Source organism: Cydia amplana, chromosome 24 (genome assembly GCF_948474715.1).
Source record: "Cydia amplana chromosome 24, ilCydAmpl1.1, whole genome shotgun sequence".
Lineage (NCBI taxonomy): Eukaryota > Metazoa > Arthropoda > Insecta > Lepidoptera > Tortricidae > Cydia > Cydia amplana.
The window spans coordinates 6540378-6563025 of NC_086092.1; the positions used below are offsets into that span (position 1 = coordinate 6540378).

General features: G+C 36.6%; 1 protein-coding gene across 1 annotated transcript; it reads left to right on the forward strand.

The window, feature by feature from the left end:
• Positions 1-600: 600 nt before the first annotated feature.
• Positions 601-20867, forward strand: LOC134659054 (uncharacterized). Its single transcript, XM_063514661.1, has 8 exons — positions 601-751; positions 1489-1612; positions 4281-5147; positions 5265-5342; positions 5788-5904; positions 19000-19098; positions 19948-20025; positions 20674-20867. Exons 1-8 carry the CDS (start codon positions 701-703, stop codon positions 20865-20867), a joined length of 1608 nt encoding a protein of 535 aa, XP_063370731.1. The 5' UTR covers positions 601-700.
• Positions 20868-22648: the final 1781 nt, after the last annotated feature.

Consider the following 22648-nt stretch of genomic DNA (forward strand, 5'->3'; position numbering starts at 1 on the left):
TAAATCAATAAAGAAGAACTCAGTGTTATTTCAAGACTCTTTACCTATGTTCAAATAATTTGACGTTGTCATGGCAGTATGTAAATAAACATGTCAATGAAAAAGTGTGATCTTATTTGAGAACGATAATAATATAATTATAATAAATAAATAGAATACCTCCGCTAAACGTATGTATCGTGTTACCGGGCGTCGGTAACATCATAGTGAGGTGAGTTTTCACTTCTATCGGCACTCCCGGAGTGCAACCGTTGTTGCTTGTTTATAATATTATACCACTACATAGTATAAAACAAAGTCGCTTCCCGCTGTCTGTCTGTCCCTATGTATGCTTAGATCTTTAAAACTACGCAACGTATTTTGATGCGGTTTTTTTTTTAATAGATATATTGATTCAAGAAGAAGGTTTATGTATCATTTGTTAACTCGTGCAAAGCCGGGGCGGGTCGCCTAGTATATATTTAAAACCTTAAAGTACAAAAGGCCGAGTTCGTGCATCAAACAATATAAATATATCAAATTGAGGACGTGTTAAAGGCAGGTGTCTTAAAACCCTCTCGTATCACCCTTTGACGTGTTTCAAATCAATTGAACAAAGAAATTCTGTTTGTAAGTCGGCCAGATAAGAATATATTACTATATAATTAAATTACCACAATTTCTTCGGCCACTAATGTTATGTGTGGCGTAATAGAAAGAAATGAAGACTGATATAGTGTGTGCGTTTCTGATCAATGGATTGTTGGTTACTGTGAGTATTTTTGGAGTTCAATTGTTTTTATACCCCCGCCAGTAGGTAATTTCTCGGGAAGTGTCATCATCATTTGATATTTAATTTCACAAACGGGTCTAACGCGATATATTTTCACTGTTTTTACCTTTTGTGAAATTAAATATGTGTACAAAACGCGAGAGTTTAAAGTGTTATATCATCATTTGATATTTAGCAATAGCTAATTGTTAATTTAGCTACGTTTAAGTTTTTTTTAAGGATTGTATATACATACCATCTAATCTCATATGGTGAATAAATGTATTTCTAATATCTTTTATTTTGTAGTGTGCAATAAAGTATTTTATTATTATTATTAGGTATCTGTTTATTTCATTTGGGTCTTAGGTTAGGGTTTTACAATGTGAGTATAAAAGTACAATACCAAAACACTTACAAAACATTACAAAAATATACAAAACCATATAAAAATACACACATTATAAAAAACCTAACCTAGAATGCCGCCGGCAGCGGGGCAGGGCCCAAGCTGCCGGTGGTCAGGGCCGCAGAGAGAAGAACCGGCGGACTATCCGCGCCGTGTCCAAGATCACCGCCTTCTGCATCTGGCCCTTGATCCAACCACCTAGCGAGAGTCTCTCAAGATGTTGGTCGAGACTCTTCGCTATTAGACCGTTAGCTGAAACAACTATCGGGACAATTATTATGTCGTGACGTGACTTGCACATTGTTAATCACACCTAAAATATTTCCAGGCATTCGCCGCAAATGACGGAGTGGATAATGGCATACATATAACAATACCAGTTGCGGGCGTGGCAGAGTTCAGCGGCACTGCCCCTGCCACTGGATCAGTGGCTATAGCTGCTCATTCTCCATGTAAGTATTTTTTTTTGTTAGCCTGGTTTAGTGTCCCACTGCTGGGCAAAGGCCTCCCCTCCTTTCCTCCACTCAACCCTGTCGCTTGCACCCTCCCGCCAATCCGGATAAAATGCGTCCAAGTCGTCCCGCCATCTCCTTTTCGATCTGCCTGAACCCCGACCTGCACCATGTAATATAAGGTGTTAATTTATTCGTTGCAGATATTTTAAGAAATGATACTTTACTTTAAAACAACTTTAAATAGAAATTAAGAATATTTAATTATTATGTTTTCAACTTCAACTTCAACATTTATTCAGCAAATAGGCCACAAGGGCACTTTTACATGTCAACATTGAATTTACATACAAGCAAAATAATAATAATTATACATCAACAATTATTAAATTCAACTACAACTACCAAATCAAACTAACGTAATACAATTACTTAGAGATGTATAAGGTCTCTTAATGTCGAATTACATAAAAAAACTATAATAATAATATTAAAATAAAAACAAAACAGATACATGGAAAAAAAATCTAAACTTATTTAGAGGTGTAAATGTCTCTAAGTGTCAGAACTAAAAAATAACATAGTTTATCAAATTATCCTTAGAGATGTATAGGGTCTCCAAAAGTCACAATCCTGTATGATTAACACATTACGAGAAAAAAAAAACATACGAGAACCGAATGAGGCGTCTCACTGCAATTAAATTAAAAAATAAAGTTACTAAATATATTCGTGTTAGCTTAAACAGACCCGTCTCCACAAACAGCACCCGTTCACGAGTACGACGCGTATCTCAGCCATCGCCTCCCTCAACCTTCATTCGGGAAAGTGGCGACCCGATCAACGACGCCACCGTAAGCAAAGACTTTTAAGCGAGCATGACATGTTCAAGCTACCGGCCTATATTAATATTAAAATAGTGATAACACTTAGCTGTGAGACACAGCATTTTGTGCTCGTATGTTACATAAAAGACGGTATAGCTTCACATAATTACTAGCCTAAATTGACTTAGAGATGTAAAGGTCTCTAAGTGTCCGAATCATTAAAAATATAAGTATGTACAATAAAATAAAAATAATAAAATGAATAAATACTTAGGGATGTAAAGGTCTCCAAGTGTCAGAATCATTAAAAATAAAATAAATAATTACTTAGAGATGTATATGGTCTCCAAGTGTCCAAAACTAAAATTAAATTAAACAATATAATCAAGCGAGAACATGATTGTCTCATGTGTCAATTCGACTGGACACTAGCATATTTAATTTACAATGAAAAAACAATATTTATTGAACTCTTATCATACTATCGAAATCAAGCTACAGGCTTAAAGGCATCTCTATCGTGTATAAAATCATTTACAGTGTAGTACGCCTTACTTAACAAGGAGCGCTTAATGTGTGACTTAAATTTGGTAAGTGGTAAATTCGCTATGTCAGTAGGGACTTTGTTATAAAAACGTGTACAGTTCCCGACGAAAGACGTACTAACCTTACGGAGGCGGTGGGCGGGCACAGCAAGTTTATGTTTGTTTCTAGTGTTATAGTTATGGATGTCACTGTTAAGCTTGAATTCGTGGATGTTTTTCCGAACATACATAATATTCTCAAGTATGTATTGAGATGCAATGGTAAGAATGTTAACCTCTTTGAATTTCTCTCTCAGAGATACTCGAGCGCCCAGTCCATAGATGGAACGTACAGCTCGTTTTTGCAGCACAAATATTGTCTGAATGTCTGCCGCTTTTCCCCACAACAGAATTCCATACGACATAACACTATGGAAATAACTAAAGTATACCAGCCTGGCCGTCTCTACGTTTGTTAGCTGTCTGATTCTCCTCACTGCATAGGCTGCTGAACTGAGTTTGCCGGCTAGAGTGGCTATATGTGCATGCCATTGCAGTTTTGAGTCTAAAGTGACTCCCAGGAAAACAGTTCGATCTTCAAATTCCAGCGTATCACCTTTTATTTTAATCTTGCTGTTAGTTACCTGCTTGACGTTAGGTAGCGTAAACTTGATGCATTTGGTTTTCTTGGCGTTCAAAAGCAAATTGTTTGCCGTAAACCAGTTTACTACGGTAGATTTTGTTTTCATTTACCGAAAAAAAATTATAATTTCGTCTAAAAATAATCACCATGTGCATTTTGATTTAACTGACAAGACGTTTAATGCTATCTGTCATGTCACTCATGTCAACTATTGTTAATAATCATATTAACAGGGTGTTTTTATGTAGCAAATTTGTTTTTCAGTTTTCTCCAAAAAAAAAACATCGTAAAAGCTATAATGTTTCATATTTAAATATACTCCAGAAACCGAGTACTATCAGCTGTAAAAATATCTGCAACTAATAAGTTAGCTTAGCACCTTATATATTATAAACCTAGGCTCATAAAAAGCCTAGAAGTAATTTGCCTCAGCCTTTTTCGTACTCTTCTACTAAATTTTAACTCCCCTAAAGTTTTAGCCTAACCGTCTCTTTAAACTCGTAAAATATCAGCAAAAGAAAAAAATGATAAAAGATGATGTTATAGGTTGGTCATTTTTGCCATATCTAAGAAGTGTGCTTAGAACCCTTATTAGCCCTTCTAAGGGTTTCAATTCAATGTGAAATGTGAATAGTTAAATTCAAGTTAAAATCCTAGAATTCTTATTTTTGCAGGTCCAGAAGTTATGCTGCCGTTTACTCCTAATACTCCAGACAAGCTTTTACCGAAAAATATTATGTTCGGAGCTACGTTAGCGGACGCGATCCTCGCAGAGGCCGGTGATCAAATAGACGCTAGAATGGCAGAAATTGACGCATTCATAGAAAAAGAGTTAGAAATGATGGGACCACAAATGCAAATAGCAATGGAAAATGGAGCAACATCAGATATAGAAAGTGCTCTGGACTCAACTCTTCAGCAAATGGAAACTGAGATTTCTACTGAATTATCTAATTTTGATGAGTTTATAGAGTCAGAGTTAGCCAAGACTGAAGGAATGGTCCAAACAGTACTAAGAAAAGTAGAATTGGAAACTGAACGGACAGATGATAAGATCACACAAACAGTAACAAAAGAATTGATGGAACAAGAAGCGTTAGTACAACTGGCAATGCTTATCCTACAATCGTTTGTGGAATCAAAACTCGCAGAAACAGAAAATCTAGTTAAATCAGAGCTAGAAAAGGTAAATACATTTGTGGATACGGAGCTAGAAAAAGTTGACGCTATAGTAGAGTCTGAATCGACTAAGATAAACTTAGCTGTAGAAACAGAACTAGAGAAAACGGATGCTCTAATACAATCTGAACTTTCGGAAATGGAATCTGTTGTGGAATCAAATCTTGCAAAAACGGAATCACTCGTAGAATCGGAATCAGAAAAAGTTGATGCATTTATCGAATCAGAATTGGCAAAGACCGATGCTTTTGTAAACTCAGAATTATCTAAAATTAAATCAGTTATAGAAACAGAATTGGAAAAAGTTGAAAAGGCATTGGAAGATGTCGGTGATTCGTGTACAATGAACAGTGATGGTAAGTGTTACACTGTATTTAATATCAGTAAAAATACATAACCATTTCCTGGATTGAATTGTGGAGATTTTAATTGTTAGATATTTTTCGTCGTCAGGTTTTTTTTGACTATTTTGTTAACAGGTGTTCCTATGATCGAGCCAATTCCACTATATGTTGAGAATTTTCCAGGACTAGACACTCTGGATGACGATGAATCGTGTAAGTATCATTTTATAGCCATAAAACCATCGAATCATAGTCCAGTAGATCCACAAATAATACGTATTAATTAAGTACCCACACCAACAACGTTTTTGGTATTTTCTGAGTTTTAATATTATTCTCTCATTTATAATCATAGTTCCTCTTAGAATTTGCTAATTCCAATAATATCACCTTAACTTTTTTTACTATGTTAGTCAGTTAGTATGGGTCAAATCCTGGAAGCTAAAGATCCACTTGTTGCAATGACATGAAGCTGATCTGATGATGGAGACAGGAGGTGGCCATAGGAAGTCTGTGATATAACAACGCAAACTAATTGCGTTCAAGGTTGTTAAAATTATCTAGATGAGTTTTAGTTGCATGTGAATAGAAAACTACAGTCAGCGATAAAAGCTTGTAACAAAAATGTTTTTTTTTTGCCATAAACCATTTTTTCCAGATACTTCAATGCTTCCTTACATTAACACTGGCAGCGCTCCACCTACAATAGGAACTCGAAACCCGGCCATAACGCTGAACGAAGCGCCTTACAACAGCCAATACCTCGGAAGAACAGGTAAATATAATTTTTCTTCGAACTTGGCTTGACACACTACCGCGTTTCTCGATCCATAAGCATAATACCTACGTACTTACACTAAACAGGGTGTTGCCTGTAACACGAGCAAATAATTAATAGTATTTTATGCAACCGTTGTTTAAGAGGGGTCAAAAAAGGCGAGTGGCGTGAGTAACAATTTGAGGCGAAGCCGAAAATTGTTAATAAAGACGCCACGAGTATTTTTTGACTCAGTTAAACAACGTTGCATACAATACTTTTTCTACGACCAAACACTTACTTTGAAATAAAATTGTAAAACTAACAAATATTTTTCATGTCATCTAGTGGACTTATATCTACGGTAGGGTAAAGGCACGTCAGCCTTATAACGACTTTTTTTAGTTTGAACGTTCGGCATTTCTACAGGATTAGTCGGATAATTAAACAAATGACATGGTTAGATCAATTGTTTATCATAGTTTTAAAACAAAATATTTAAAAACATAACAATCCTCTTTATAATATCTCTAATTAAGTTTAAACAAAAAGTGGCACTTTTCTCCAGTAGTCAGCCTCCAAAATCCAGTAAGCAGCCTCTGTGTACCCAGTACTCAGCCTATATAAACTATTCATAATAATTAGATCAAAATCACTAATATTTATATCAAAATCAACGATATTATAATATTTATTTTCTTTATAATTTTTGTTATCGTTATTGTAGTTAGTTGTAGTTTTTAATTTTAGTTTATAACTTTTTGCATATATCAAAATCAACGATGTTAAACAAATATCTATTGTTTATTACTATTTTAGTTATTGTTATTGTAGTTAGTTGTAGTATTTAATTTTAGTTTATATTTTTTTTGCATATACATATGTATTACTTACCTACTTGTTTACTTATTTAATAAAAAAAAAACTTATAGGTACAATTCTTATGACACAAAATTTGTTGGTCATAGGTACTTAATTAACTAACACTATTCTTGCAAACTAAGAATCGCAATATTTATTTTCTAATAATTAATCCGTCAAAAATTAATGAGGAAAATCAGGTAATATATAATTATGTTCCTAGTAGGTATTCGGTAAAAAATAATTAATCGAGTCTATGCAGATCTAATTATCATTAATAAACAAAGTCATATACATACCGACCAGGAAAAAGCAAAATGATAGTTATGTATAGTTAACGTCAAAAATATGTATACACTTTTGAACCTTATTTCAATGAGATTGGGTTTAAAAATGTGGACATATTTTTGGCGGCGACGTACCAAGCAAGGTCAATGGCTGAGTACTGGATCCGCGAAACCCAGTGCTCAGCCGCATTAAAACGTTATTTCAAATGCGGCTGACTACTGGGTTTTACTTTAAATTGACTAGGGCATGCCTAACTAAATTTGAAAATGTAAATTTAACGGTCCTAACGGTCGCATTGGCTCGAAAATAATAAAATAAACGAATAACCCAAAGGTCAGCCGTGGGGGGCTGGGCACTGGATTCTTTGGAAAAAAGTGTTATCCAGTGGCCAGCCCCCTCAATTTATAAGTGAAATATTGATATTTTCATTCAAATATAATGCAGTTTAATAGATAAACTAATAAATAAACCAATCATTAACAAAAACAATAACTTTTAACATTAAAACATAGTTTTTCTTGCCTGTTAAGAGAACACCACGTGCAGTAAAAAATATGGCGGACATGACACTATTGCACTCGTCGACAAACAGCACCTGTATGAACGAGTATATTTCTTCCCCCCGTTCCCTCACCGCACCTGTCGTGTGACGTATTAACCAATAAGGAATCAAAGCTCCTATTTAAGTACTCGCGATTTTTTTAAACGAATATACCAGATATTTATGACCAATAAACGACTCAAAAGGCTGACCACTGGTACCTGGCTGGCCACTGGTGCCGTTGCCCTATCTACCTGTTTTTAGTGATTCTTGTGCTATTACTGATATTTCTTCAGGCGTAGACACTAAGTTTTTGTCTTCATCCATTTTAACTTGAAAGACACACTGTTTTTTAACACAAAAGTTAAGTTTTCATTCAACAGGCACAATAGTATTCATATTCAAGATTCACAATATTCTAGAAGTAGCAGAGAGTGGAGGGTACGAGCGGGAAAAGAATGAATGAAATTAAAAAAACAAATGTCTATGGTTCACTTATTTGTCAGATATGACATTCACACCCATAAGCGAGAGCGAGAAAAATATATTTCTTTCTCGCTTTCACTTATGGGTGCGACCACAGACTACATATATACAGACGCTGCTATCCCATACATTCAAATGTGACCGCCTAAAAGCGCATCATTACTAGATGGCGTCACTGAAAATGCACTGTTGCCTATCATGGATACAAGATGGCGCTGTGTCACATCCAAATCATAGAATTCCTAACGACATCTATACGTCTTCATTGAAAGTTAGTAGACATATGTCGTTGCCAACGATTAGAAGTAATCAACAGATGTCGCTTTATAGCGTATTGAATAAATCATGAATCTAGTTTAAAACTGGATCAAGCATGAGGGGTGGAAGGAAATGACCGAACAGGATAGTCTTATGTATCTTTCAGTAGGAGTAAAGAGAGTTCGGGCACTTAAGGAGTACAGGGAGGGAAGGGAGAGGCAGGGTACAGAGAAATAGCGTAGCCGAACGGTATAACCATAAAGTAATTTCGGAAAACGATACTGTGGTGATGATAATATTTATATATTATAAGAATGCTACATAAGTCTTGCCGAAACTATTGAAACCGGCTGAAAATAAATACCTGTCATAATAATTTTGCGCATGCTACCATTGGTGCATGGCAAAAGGATTAGACATTACTACTGGCGTAAGTCCGTCTATATGCCACCATGCCACTGGTACTTGAGCGTTTCTTTATATTTTTTTAATCCAATTGCTCAAAAAGTTTAGTTTTTGTAGCTGCAAATCGTGCGTAAAGTTTGATTTTTTTACACTAGTGCTAAAAAGTAATTTGATTGATACATTTTAAATAAATGAGTATTATGCGAGACCCGCTTATAAATGACCCACCTGAACAACGCGCGATTGGGCATAAAGGAGTATTATTCGAGACCCAATAGTATTACTTGAACAACGCGCGACTGAATGAAGCTGACGTTCGTACAATACACTTTATACACTTAATATAAATGTAATTAATTAGATATATATCAATATAATGAAATAACAAAAGATTCATGTTTTTTTACATATAGCTGGTCAACCAAATCTTGTCAGTAAAATAAAGGCGCGAAATTCAAATTTCCTATGGGACGACATCCTTTCGCGCCTACATTTTTCAAATTTGCCGCCTTTTTCTACTGTCAAGATCTGGTTGACCATGTATAATTATATGTCCTGAAAATTAATTTTATTAATTTTAATAATACAATTTCTCTTCAATTGGCATAATGCTGACAACAGTGACAACAGAATCCACATTGAAAAAAATGGCAATTAAAAGTAAAACTTTTTTATTCCCTTCCCGCCTTTTTTATTCAACATTTAAAGTGATTTATGTTTGTAAGTAATTGCCAAGAAAGCATAAGTTATTAAATAAAAATGAGTGATTCAGACGATTTTGGAGTTAATTTAACGCCACCAGATATCAAAGCAAAGGCATCCGTTGTAAGTGACAGGGCTATAACCGCGAAAATCGAATTTCGCAAATTGCGGGCATTTTTCTCTGTCACTCTAATTACGCCTGCATTGGAGTAAAAGAGAAAGATCCCCGCAATTTGCGAATTTCGGTTTTGGCGGTAGCCCCTCAGTATATTACCGGAAAAATCGAAAGCTCGGTACTCGTGCAAAATGACATACTTCTCGCACTTATATCGAAAACTACTATTTTTTGCCATTTTTTATATTGTGATCTTTTTTGCCACTTTTGTGTTATTTGTACTCAAATTCACGAGCTCTTTCGATCCTAATGAGATAAAATACCTCAATTCATGCTCAATTCACTCTTATCGTGCCTTCTAAAAATTTACGATACAAGTTGCATTGCAATAACTATAAAAAAGTAACTGATTTGACTAGTACGAAAATACCCTATTGTAACAATACGATGCGACGTTGTCGAGTTAAACTGGCTTCGCAGTAACTCATAGCAGTTTGGCAACGTCGCGTCGTGCTTTTATTTTTAAGCAACAGATTTGTACATGATTTGTACCATCTTAGTACCTATACATACAAAGATATGTTTTCATAACGTTCCTTTTCAACTTCTCCCATGGCAAAACCCGTACCTATCAAACCTGAAATTATTACACAAAAGCATTTAATGTTTGTTTTAATAAACTTTTTCTGTTATAATTAGAATAAATATATCTAATTTTGCGTATATTGACCAGGCAGGTGTTTGTATCACTAATTATGTGACCTATAAGTATAGACAGACAACAGCGTGCACAGAAACGTCAAAAGCGGCATCAAGTAATGATTATTGCTATTTTAAAATTAGTCCCCTACTTCAGGGTAATGTTATACGCCTGTTCCTTAAAAAAGCAGAAATGGACACTGAGGCATAATTATCATTATTTTGGAATTTAAGTACTATATAATATTATTTGTAGTCTTTTGGAATATCATATTTTATTTGAACTAATAATATTGTATAATAATAAATCATAAAAGCTCTATTTAGGGACAAGAAAGAACTTTCAACGGCAACACTAAAAATAAACTGTCAAATAGTCAAGTCGCCACAAAGCGGCACCGCGTTTGTTGCCTTTGCTTTGTTTCTGTTTATACAAACTTATTAATTTCATATTATAGCTTCATTTGAACTATAGTACAAGTACGTGAATAGAATACCTAGACGTGTCTTGCTTGGTGCAGTTGCGTAGGTATGCTAAAAGGAAAGTTGGAAGACCGATGTGGCGCTTTAAAGACTGTGCTAAGCGTGACATGTGCCCAAAATGTGGGAGGTCGTGCCGCTCACGCATCGGCCTCCACAATCACCAAACCCGTTGTCTAAACAGCAATGCATAAATCGTCTGCAATAGACGAAAAGACCTGTGATGATGACGTGAATTCCCGATGTAGTAACGGAACACTACTAATGGTAAAACCTACATATTAATCTGACAGTGTCTACTGTTTGCCAATAAATGATAAAAAAATAACACTTCAGGTAAGTTTGTTTTGAATACAAAAGGTTAATTAAATAATTTATCACCACACCAACTGTTAAAGGCCCCCTTGATTGTTCAAATACTAATGAGAAAATTGCATTTTTCCCACATGTGGGGCAAAGTAATCAGATCTAAATTTTGAGTTTCCTTATGTTAGCTGGTAGAATTTACTTTTAAATGATGATTTTGAATTATAAATTCTTTATAATGTTCATGTGGATTTGATTTTTTTGGTATTTTATAGTTGGTATTTTCCCTGCGTTGGCATGGTGATAAATTCTGTGTTTCTGAGGTGGCAATGTTTGTTTAACCCTCGTGCCTTGAATTCTCACAACGCTCAAGATTCCACTTCTCGAACCACTCGCTACGCTCATAGTTCAAATCTTCTGCTTGCTCTGGAATCAACATTAGCATGAGCGGTTAAACAACTGCTTTGCCCCCTTGCCCACTAATAACTATTGTCAAGTTTTATTTTAACCCCCCATGCTAATATTGATACCCGAGCAAGCGAAAGATTCCAAAGTATTTAGAGTTAGAGCAAGAAAGAAGAAAGGTACGTCATAATTTCAAAGATGTTTGACATTTAAAATAACACATGTACTGCGCAGGCGATCAATATCGCTGCATACTTTTCTTGGTCTAAATCTATACAATGGTTAGTGTTTGCAAACAGACTCCAATGTGAAGGCAATGTGTATTAAACTTTATTGTGATATTATTACATTTTATATATAAAAAATATGTTTCTGATTTCAGGACCCAGCCTCTAGCCACTAGAAGTTACAATGTATGCAACAAGAGAGTGAAGATGAAATAGTCAATGCATCTCTGTACAGTCGCCATCAGATATATCGGAACGGCCAAGGTGTTCACAATATCTGAACACGCACTCTAACGCCCTGACAATAGAGGCGTGTTCAGATATTTGTGAGCGCCTTGGCCGCTCCGATATATCTGATGGCGACTGTACCACAAGTAAAATATTTTGAGTGGAAGATGGTTGAGATTGATTCCTGTTTCAACGGACAGACACATGCTATGAAGATTCTCTTAAAAATAATAAAATACAATTAATAAATTCAATGTTTAACATGATAGTGACTTTATTTTGTCTACCCACTAACAACCAATTTGTTCAATGCTGGCGGGCAATGGCGGTAAACTTAAATATTTGATGTGGTATGAAGCTAAATGTTTTGAACATAATGGCAAGCCACTAAAAAGTTTTAATCCTAGATTAGCCATTAAACTGTGGCTACCAGTCTGATTTGTTAATTGTTATATAAGTACAGTCAGCGTCATATAGTAGGTAGCATCCAAAGTATTCAAATAGTTCGGTACACCATATTATTTGTATGGCGTACTGAACTATTTGAATACTTTGGATGCGACCTACTATACGACGCTGACTGTACTTAATTTAAATATATATAAATTGTATATTATTTCTACGGCCTCCTAGCTAGTCAGTAGTGACAGTGACCCTGCTCTGCTATGTGCTATGAAGTAGGAGGTCCTGGGTTCAAATCCTCATAGGACATTTATTTGTTTTTTAATTGTGTGTGTATATATTAATGGTCTATATCTATTCCCATCTGTCCACACCTCTTGTATGGCGGCGGGGACAAATGGGCCACCACCATGGGACACCATATTAATACACTTTTAGGGGGATCCGAACCTAGGACTTCCAGCTTTGATATGATCATAAAATATAAGATATGTATGTATTTATATTTACACATTGTATTATTGCTCTCATACATATAGGGATATTTTTTTAAATGTCGGATGTCTCTTCTCTTTTGAGCATGAATAGAAGCAGGGGATAACTGACAGAACGGGATAGTCTTATGTATCTTTCAGTAGGAGTAGCAGCGAAAGCGCTATTATTGTTTGTCCTTGTCACAGTCTCACATCTTGTTTTATTCCCCACCGTAAATTGACCACCGTGATTGGTCGAATTCATTTGTTGCCCACCATAACAAATAAATTCGACCAATCATAGCGGCGCAATGCGACGCTATGATTGGTCGAATTTATATGTTTTGTCCCTCACGGAGGCACGCGTACACCACTTCTATAGGATGCTACCTTCTATGCTTTTGAGCAAGTTTTTGTCACCTGCCCTGCTATTCAAACTGCTCAAGAATTTACAATGTTTTGTTACCAAGTAGGTCGATTAGTGTAAGACGGTCCTAAAATATATGTATAGCTATATGAGGACAATTTTGTAATGCGTAAGGTTAAGTAAATTAATATACAAACAGCAACACTCCTAACTGTACATCGGTACAGTTAACACTTAACAGTGTGGCTGATGATACCATGTAGGTTTAATATATTTTAATTATTATCACGTTTCTAAGAACAATAGTACATTATTGTCGAGGTTCGGAAGTAGCTACTTGCAAGCTGAGGATTCGTTTTAAACGGACGACCTTGGGAGTCCGTTTAATTGAATCCGAAGCCAGCAAGTAGCCTTCCAGCCGAGTCATATATAGTGCTTTTCTCAAAAATGGTGCAAGAGATATTTTACAGAAGCAACGTTCTAATTTTCACAGAGAAAAGTAAAACCATTAAAAAGATTTGCTTGCCGCCTTTAAAAAAAATAGAAGTGTATTTTTCTGCTGAAAATACGCCAACCTCACGCCAACGTATTTGAGACACCTAAATAGTCGCGGTACCAACATTATATTAATAATAAGTGCTGATCATCTGTTTGGCTGTTTAATGGACCTATGCCTTCATTTGATATGGCCATTTAAAGTTTTAAAAAGTTTGGAACTCGTTTAATAATGGAATTTGTATGCAACATTGCAGTCCCGAAATCGAGACTGCAATGTCGACTTTGCCGTCCATTTTTGAGAAAAATTATATTATTTATTACTTAATAATTATTTTTCCTTTTTTACACTTAATAATTATTGCAGTCCCGAAATCGAGACTGCAATGTTTTTAATTTTTAGAATGACCATAAACTACACACTTCGCGACCTATTTTTTAACCGGCAACGTCGACTTTGCCGTCCATTTTTGAGATAAATTATATTATTACTTAATAATGTTGATATGATCATAAAGTATGAGGATTTACTACAGTGACATCTATTGATAGTCTTTCTCAAACAATCGAGCTATTTAGTGTGTTACAACGGCAAGAAACTAACTGTCTAGTAATGCGATAGATGGCGCTTAGAATAGTTCATGCCATTATTTATTAATTTTTTTCTGCGTCGATTTACTATGTGTAAATGGATGTTTTAAAAGGTTTTTGTTGTAATATGCTAAATAAATTAGAACTATACATGTTAATTTAAAAATTGGCAAGATTTGAAATAACACAAATATATATTTAGGCCCAATGGTGCTCTGAGTGACATCTCTTGAATTTTTGTGGAACTAAGCGAGGCTTGTATGGGCCGACTACTCTATACTATACTTACTTTATGGTGCGACGAACCAAGGTCGCGTTGCGGTGCGACAGTGTGTTATGACTATAAGGTTGGCAACAATGTATTTTTTTAAGTGGCCATTACACGAAGTATCGTAAAAGAGCCAAAAAGATACTGCGTGTATGCACAAATGCTTTTTAGGGAATAGACTAAAGACTTGTCTTGACAACTTTAAGATAGGGTTTTAAAGATGTGTGCACGACCCTTTAAATGACAAATAAAAGTACGGGAGTAGAAAAAACATATATTATACTCCTCAAACTATAAAACTTTTGTTTAACAATTATTAAAAATTATGATTAAAAGTGTTTTTCAATATTTACAGCACCAGTCCCGTACCACAGGAGGCAGCTTCCGAGGGTGAACGTCCTCAGAGGAACAGCGAGAGCTATGGGCAGCATCAAGCTCTTTTCTAAATTTCCATGTACGGTCAATGTGGCTAATTCTGATTTAAACTTTCACGATTTTTACACATTATTAAATTGTACAACCGGACTTAATCGCGTATCTAAGTTTTAAGATTTACCTCCGACGTTTCGAGGACGGCGTTGTCCCCGTGGTCTCGGAGAAGACTGGCTTTAGTTGACATCAGCATCTTCTAACCGCGCGAGTTTTTCGAACTACCCGCACTTGGTCTTGTTTATCCGCTTGAACGTTTTGCGCACTAGGGATGTCACTCTGTCGACACACAACACTAACGATATTCGATTTAACGACTAATGACTGGAGCCTAGTGCGCAAAACGTTCAAGCGGATAAACAAGACCAAGTGCGGGTAGTTCGAAAAACTCGCGCGGTTAGAAGATGCTGATGTCAACTAAAGCCAGTCTTCTCCGAGACCACGGGGACAACGCCGTCCTCGAAACGTCGGAGGTAAATCTTAAAACTTAGATACGCGATTAAGTCCCGTTGTACAATTTAATAGTGGCTAATTCTGTCATAGGGACTGTTCCGTCCACGAGCGTATATTTCTTTGATTTTCAATCGTAGGAAATAAAGACCATTTGCTTTTGATTGCTGAAACTAAAAGCAATCGCTGCTTTGTCGATAAATGGCACTAATGTGCGCTACAATACTGCTGTATTAATTAACAGTTGAATTAAGATTAAAAATCGCTTCAAAAAACAAATAAAGGGTCCACGGAAAGAACATGTCTAGTCACATTTTTGGGAAAATGAGATTTTTATCTCAAAATGAAGAGCTCTTAATGAACTATTAGTTATATCTTTTGCTACCACTGTATAATAAATGTAACACAACTTTATTTTTAGTTAAATAATACCTGGTCACGGAATTACCATACGTTTTGACATTGTACCAAATTTTAAAACCGCGATTACTCAAAATGTCACTAGTGTGACTAGACATGTACTTTCCGTGGACCCTTTATTTGTTTTTTGAAGCGATTTTTAATCTTAATTCAACTGTTAATTAATACAGCAGTATTGTAGCGCACATTAGTGCCATTTATCGACAAAGCAGCGATTGCTTTTAGTTTCAGCAATCAAAAGCAAATGGTCTTTATTTCCTACGATTGAAAATCAAAGAAATATACGCTCGTGGACGGAACAGTCCCTATGACAGAATTAGCCACTATTAAATTGTACAACGGGACTTAATCGCGTATCTAAGTTTTAAGATTTACCTCCGACGTTTCGAGGACGGCGTTGTCCCCGTGGTCTCGGAGAAGACTGGCTTTAGTTGACATCAGCATCTTCTAACCGCGCGAGTTTTTCGAACTACCCGCACTTGGTCTTGTTTATCCGCTTGAACGTTTTGCGCACTAGGCTCCAGTCATTAGTCGTTAAATCGAATATCGTTAGTGTTGTGTGTCGACAGAGTGACATCCCTAGTGCGCAAAACGTTTACTATGAAGGCCGCCACGTCATTAAGAACGTTACGTTTTCTTCTACAGGTCCACCACTGCAAGCGACAGAAATAGGTCCGGATGGAAAGAAATACATATGGATCAAGAAAAAATCTGGTGATAAAGGTACGGCTAGTTTTCTTTTACGAGTAGATAGGTAGATAAGACAATAGTTATTCGTTTTACGAGGGGGCAAAGTGGTTGTTTAACCGCTCGTGTTAATATTAATACCCGGACAAGAGAAAGATTCCAATATTGAATCAGAGCGTAGCGAGTGGTTCGAAAACCCGTTCAGCGGTTTAAGCGTGAAGAGGTAACACACAGACAGACAGAAAGACAGACAGACACACTTTCGCATTTATAATATTAGTACGGATTATGGGTTGCACATAACACTCACTACACCATTCGCTAAGTGTAAGGCCTGAGTGGACGCTCTTGTTGTGCGTGCAGCGGAGCGGGGCGTGCGGCGTGCATGTTAAAGAAAAGCAAGCGTATAGGAGCGGCCTTAGCGCACGCTGCTCACATCACGCGTGAGCCCACAGCCACGCTGCACGTCCCGCCGAACGCTCCGCTTCGAGCGTCCACTCAGGCCTTACACTAAGGTTCGTCCACACTGCGGACCGCCAAGATATTATTATTATTGCGTAATAATAACGTTGATAGATATCGATTTAATAATGAATCACAGAGGAATTTAATTTGACCTGAATTCTAATGTCAGTCGAAATGACGTTCAATTGAGTGTGTTCAACCTAATCAAATTCCGCAATGGTGGTCGTAATATGCGGTTTCTGAACGCAACATAGAGAGCTACCGATGTGTGTTTAGTGTATGGACCTGGACATAATTGGGCATTAAAAAACTCGTGTGACGTTTTAATGAAAGTTGCTTTTTAGGGTTCCGTACCCAAAGGGTAAAAAACGGGACCCTATTACTTCGTTGTCCGTCCGTCCGTCCGTCCGTCCGTCACCAGGCTGTATCTCATGAACCGCGATAGCTAGACAGTTGAAATGTTCACAAATGATGTATCTCTGTTGCCGCTATAACAACATATACTAAAAATAAAATAAAATAAATATTTAAGGGGGGCTCCCATACAACAAACACGACTTTTTGCTCTATTTTTTGTTGATGGTGCGGAACCCTCCGTGCGCGAGTCCGACTCGCACTTGGCCGATTTTTTTATGAAGCTCGCTCCGTACCTCACCATCGTATTTTAATACCCTTTTTTATGATATAGGAGGCAAACGAGCAGACGGATCACCTGATGGTAAGCGATTGCAGCCGCCCATGGACACCCGCAACACCGCAGGGTTTTTAATGCGTTGCCGGCCTTTAAGATGGGAGTACGCTCTATTCTTGAAGGTTTGAAGGTCGTATCGGTCCGGAAATACCGCGCAGGCGACACTTCATTCCGAAGTTTAGCTGTGCGAGGCAGGAAGTTTCTGGAGAAACGCACAGTTGAGGACTGCCAACCATCCAAGTGGTGAAGATGATAAGTTGTCGCGTAGGGCGATGGCGAAAGGAAGCGGCAGGGATTAATCCGAACAATTCCTCGGAGCACTCCCCGTTAGTGTAAGGCCTGAGTGGACGCTCGAGTTGGGCGTGCAGCGGGGCGGGGCGTGCGGCGTGCATGTTAAACAAATGCAAGCGTATAGGAGGGGCCTTAGTGCACGCTGCTCACATCACGCGTGAGCCCGACGCCCCGCTGCATGCCTCGCCGAACGCTCCGCTGCGAGCGTCCACTCAGGCCGTACACTTATACATGCGATAGAAAATGCAGAGCGAGGCCATATCTTTATTATGTAGCAGTCACCTAAACTACTATTAAAAGTCATCATCTTCCTCGCGTTGTCCCGGCATTTTGCCACGGCTCATGGGAGCCTGGGGTCCGCTTAGCAACTAATCCCAGTAATTGGCGTGGGCACCAGTTTTTACGAAAGCGACTGCCATCTGACCTTCCAACCCAGAGGGTAAACTAGGCCCGTATTGGGATTAGTCCGGTTACCTCACGATGTTTTCCTTCACCGAAAAGCGACTGGTAAATATCAAATGATATTTCGTACATAAGTTCCGAAAAACTCATTGGTACGAGCCGGGGTTCGAACTCGCAACCTCCGGATTGCAAGTCGCACGCTCTTGCCGCTAGGCCACCAGCGTTTTTTATAAACTACCGTAAAATGGGGTGAGTAGGGTCAAAACTGAAATTCAAACCTCGATAACATTTTATTTTTACATATGAAAACTGAATAGTGTATATAATAAGTGTTCCGGACGTTTGTATTTTATTTTTTATTTTATTTTGGGTAGTTCCATTTCATAACTTTTGACGATAAAGAGGAAAACCCACCTCACCCCGTAGTGCCTCGTATTTGGGGTGAGAGGGGATTTCATACAAAGGTGATTTTGGAAGATTGTTGGATCGATTTTTTTTTATTATGCGTATTACTATAGCTCCATTTTAAATTGGAATACATCATTTTTGTAGCAGTAGCCTTAAATTCCCTTCTCACCCCCCTCTCAAACCTTCTCTCCCCATTCATAACCCACCTCTCCCCGCGAAACCTACTCACCCTGTTGTACGGTACTATTAAAAGTGTTTTTTTAATATTCACAGCACCAGTCCTGTACAACAGGAGGCAGCTTCCAAGGGTGAACGTCGACAGAGAAACAGCGAGAACTATAGGTAGCATCAAGCTGTTTGCTAAATTTCCATGTATGTTGTTTTCTTAATATCATCATCTTCCTCGCGGTGTCCCGGCATTTTGCCACGGCTTATGAGAGCCTGGGTCCGATTGCCAACTAATCAAGAAAATTGACGTAGGTACTAGTTTTTACGCAATTGACTGCCATCTGACCTTCCAACCCTTATTTTCTTAATATAGGTATTGTTTAAAAAATATTAAAAAAGAAATTGTTAAAATAATTTTATTCCTAAAAAAAATTGGAACAAAATTAAACAATATTGAAATCTTAAAATGAAAATTAAGCAATAACAATATTATAAATATAATTCTATATATTGTTTTGTATAATATCAATATAAACTTTTTGATAAAAACTAAATTTTATGACATACTAGCTTTTGCCCGCGGCTTCGCACGCCCCCTTTAGGGGATGAATTTTGAAAAATCCTTTCTTAGTGGACCCATAAGGAACCTAATTGCCAAATTTGGTCTTTCTAGTCCCAGCGGTTTGGGCTGTGCGTTGATTTAAGTCAGTCAGCCAGGTTTTTCACATTTATATATGTATATATAGATTTTGAAAATGCAGCTAGCATTACTCCCAACTACATACTTGAATTTTCGTCACCTCTGTGGCAGTAATGCTGCTATATTAATTAGCTGTTGAATTAAGATTAAAAATCGATTCAAAAAATAAATGTAATGGGGCCCACTGATTACCAGTCCGCCGGACGATATCGGCCTGTCAGTTGTTCGGAACTGTCAACTTTTTGTTCTAACTGACAGGCCGATATTGTCCGGCGGACTGTTAATCAGTGGGCCCCTTAAGGTTTACTATGAAGGCCGCCACCTCATTAAGAACGTTACGTTTTCTTCTGCAGGTCCACCATTGCAAGCGACAGAAATAGGTCCGGATGGAAAGAAATACATATGGATCAAGAAAAAATCTGGTGATAAAGGTACGGCAAGTTTTCTTATACTAGTACCTAGATAGGTAGATAAGACAATAGTTATTTGTTTTACGAGGGGGCAAAGTGGTTGTTTAACCGATCGTATTAATATTAATACCCGGACAAGAGAAAGATTCCAAAATTGAATCAGAGCGAAAAATGGAATCTTGAGGGTTGCGAGGATTTCAAAGCACGAGGGTTAAACAAAATTTGCGCTCGAGTGAAACTCAAAAATTTTCACCACACCAACCAAAACAAAATATTAACTGTAAGTTATCAAACAAAATAAAAATAAATAAAATCTAAATGAATGTTATTAATTCAATCAATTCTACCAGCAAACATAAGAAAAGAACTCAAAATTTGCATTTGATTACTTTGCCTCACATGTGAATAAAATGCAACTTTGCTATCAGTTTTTGAACAATCAAGAGAGAGAAACATAATAAACGTATAAGGAGATAATTACCCATGTGATATTAACCCACTTTTTACTAAAACAAAAAAATCTTACCCCTGATTTTTTTGTGATTTTTCGATATGTTGTCAATTAGCCACTACAAAAACCAAAAAACAATGTGGCGTTAAAGGACAATAGTAACAAGTGGGTTAAGCGCGAATACAGATTAATCAGTTATCACCATTATTTGTTTACAGAAAAACCTTCGAGACCAAAACCTGAATTCCCCGATTTCTCCGACTTCCCAGAGAGACCTATAGAAGCCAATTACGAGGACCCTGAGGATTTGGGACCTTCAGGTTTCATTCCTATTCGTGGTAAAGCGGTTTTTGAGGGCTCAGCACCTGCTTATGGCTCTGTTAGTATTACTGGACATAGTGTTGAAACTTGAAACCTAAATAGATACAAGATGAGATATCTTTATACAATCACGTGATCACCATGGCTCGGAAATAACTGTATTTGTTGTACCTTATAAATTATAATAAATAAACTATTATTTCCAATTATTCCGTGGCTAATTTCTTATCTTTTGGTAAGGATATACCTACTTATTTTATTACTAAGTAAAACCTATGTTAGCTATGTGTGTTAAGTCAGCGTCGATATCATGGTCGCATTTTTATCACATGTCATGCGTCACTTTCGCACTTACATACTTACTCATTAGAACAAGAGCTGTAAGATTGCCATCTTCATCGTCATCATACATATAAGTAGGTATTTAGTCGGTCGAGCAATTTTTATGTACCTACCTAGGGTAAACATTATTTTTAAACGTTTGTCAAATCTAAGAAATCGTTTATAATAATTTGCTCCGATCCGACATTTTGACAATATGTGTGTTTTTTAGAAAGTAAAAACAAAAAATAACAGAGTTATTCTAAAACCCTTAAATCGATAACGTCAACTATACTGGACGTCCCAAGAAAAAAAATCTGCACCAAATATTAAAGCATAAGCATAATACATATAACAAAGCATAGCGTAAGTGAATAATATGTTATGTTAAAAAAAATATGAATACAATCGTTTATAGGTTGTTACGTTCGTTTAATTAAGGTTTTACTACCAACATTTATTTCATCCTATGTCAATCATCTAATTGAACCAAAACGGTAAAGCTTGATTTTATAAACATAGGTCCATTATGTTTAAAACACCCATGCCGGTATAAGAGACAAGTAAACAATACACACTGCCAATTGTTATTAATAAATAAATAAAAATGATTTATTGTGTAACTGAACAATATGCAAGTTGGTGTCTCTTTTTAACCGACTTCCAAATCTAAAAGGAGGAGGTTATCAATTCGGTTGTATGTTTTTTTTAAGTATACAAGATACCTGTGTCAAGAGACGCCGCTCTTCCTTACGAAACGAACGTTAATGTAATGAAACGTTTTTTTCTTTATCGTTGTTGTGCTTTTAGTTTCATACACAAAATAGTATTGTTTAATCAATGAAACAATAGAATGCAACGTTAACGCTATTTGGCATAGACTGGCATAAGTGAATGAATGAATAAATAAATAGGACATTTTTACACAAATTGACTACGCCCAGCTACAAGCTACAAATACACACATAGAAAGCATGACTCAGGAACAAATAATAATATGTGTGCATCTCAATCTGTGCATCTAATAATATGTGTGTGTATGAATTAATGAATAAATTTATTTGCAAGAGACATGGTTAGAGGTGCGCTCATATCTCGCCAACCATACTGGCATGCAAACAATACTCGTATTTCTTATACTACAATGATATTATATAACCATAGATAGGTTATACTCATACTTGAGGAGCACAAAAAATACTTCCATATTTATTTCTGTGCCTCCGAAGAAATTTGTTATATTTGATTAATTTTCTCATTCCATCCATCTTTGTCACACTCGTTGTTAAACATAAGGTCGTCTCTTTCTCTTTCGATGTGCGGGAGCTCGTTAGCACGTGCACATTTCTCGCTTGTCCAGCCGCGTCTAAAGGCAACTTGTCCAATTTGTCACAAGGTAAACGCTTCAATTTTGGAACGCCTATCCTACCTACCTATCTTGAGTTATAAATCATTGTTATACTATAGTTCGTTTTTATTTAGCATTAGAAAAATCTTGATGTGTCTTTTAATTGAAAAAGAAGTTTTAAAAATAAGTCACGGCAAATATGT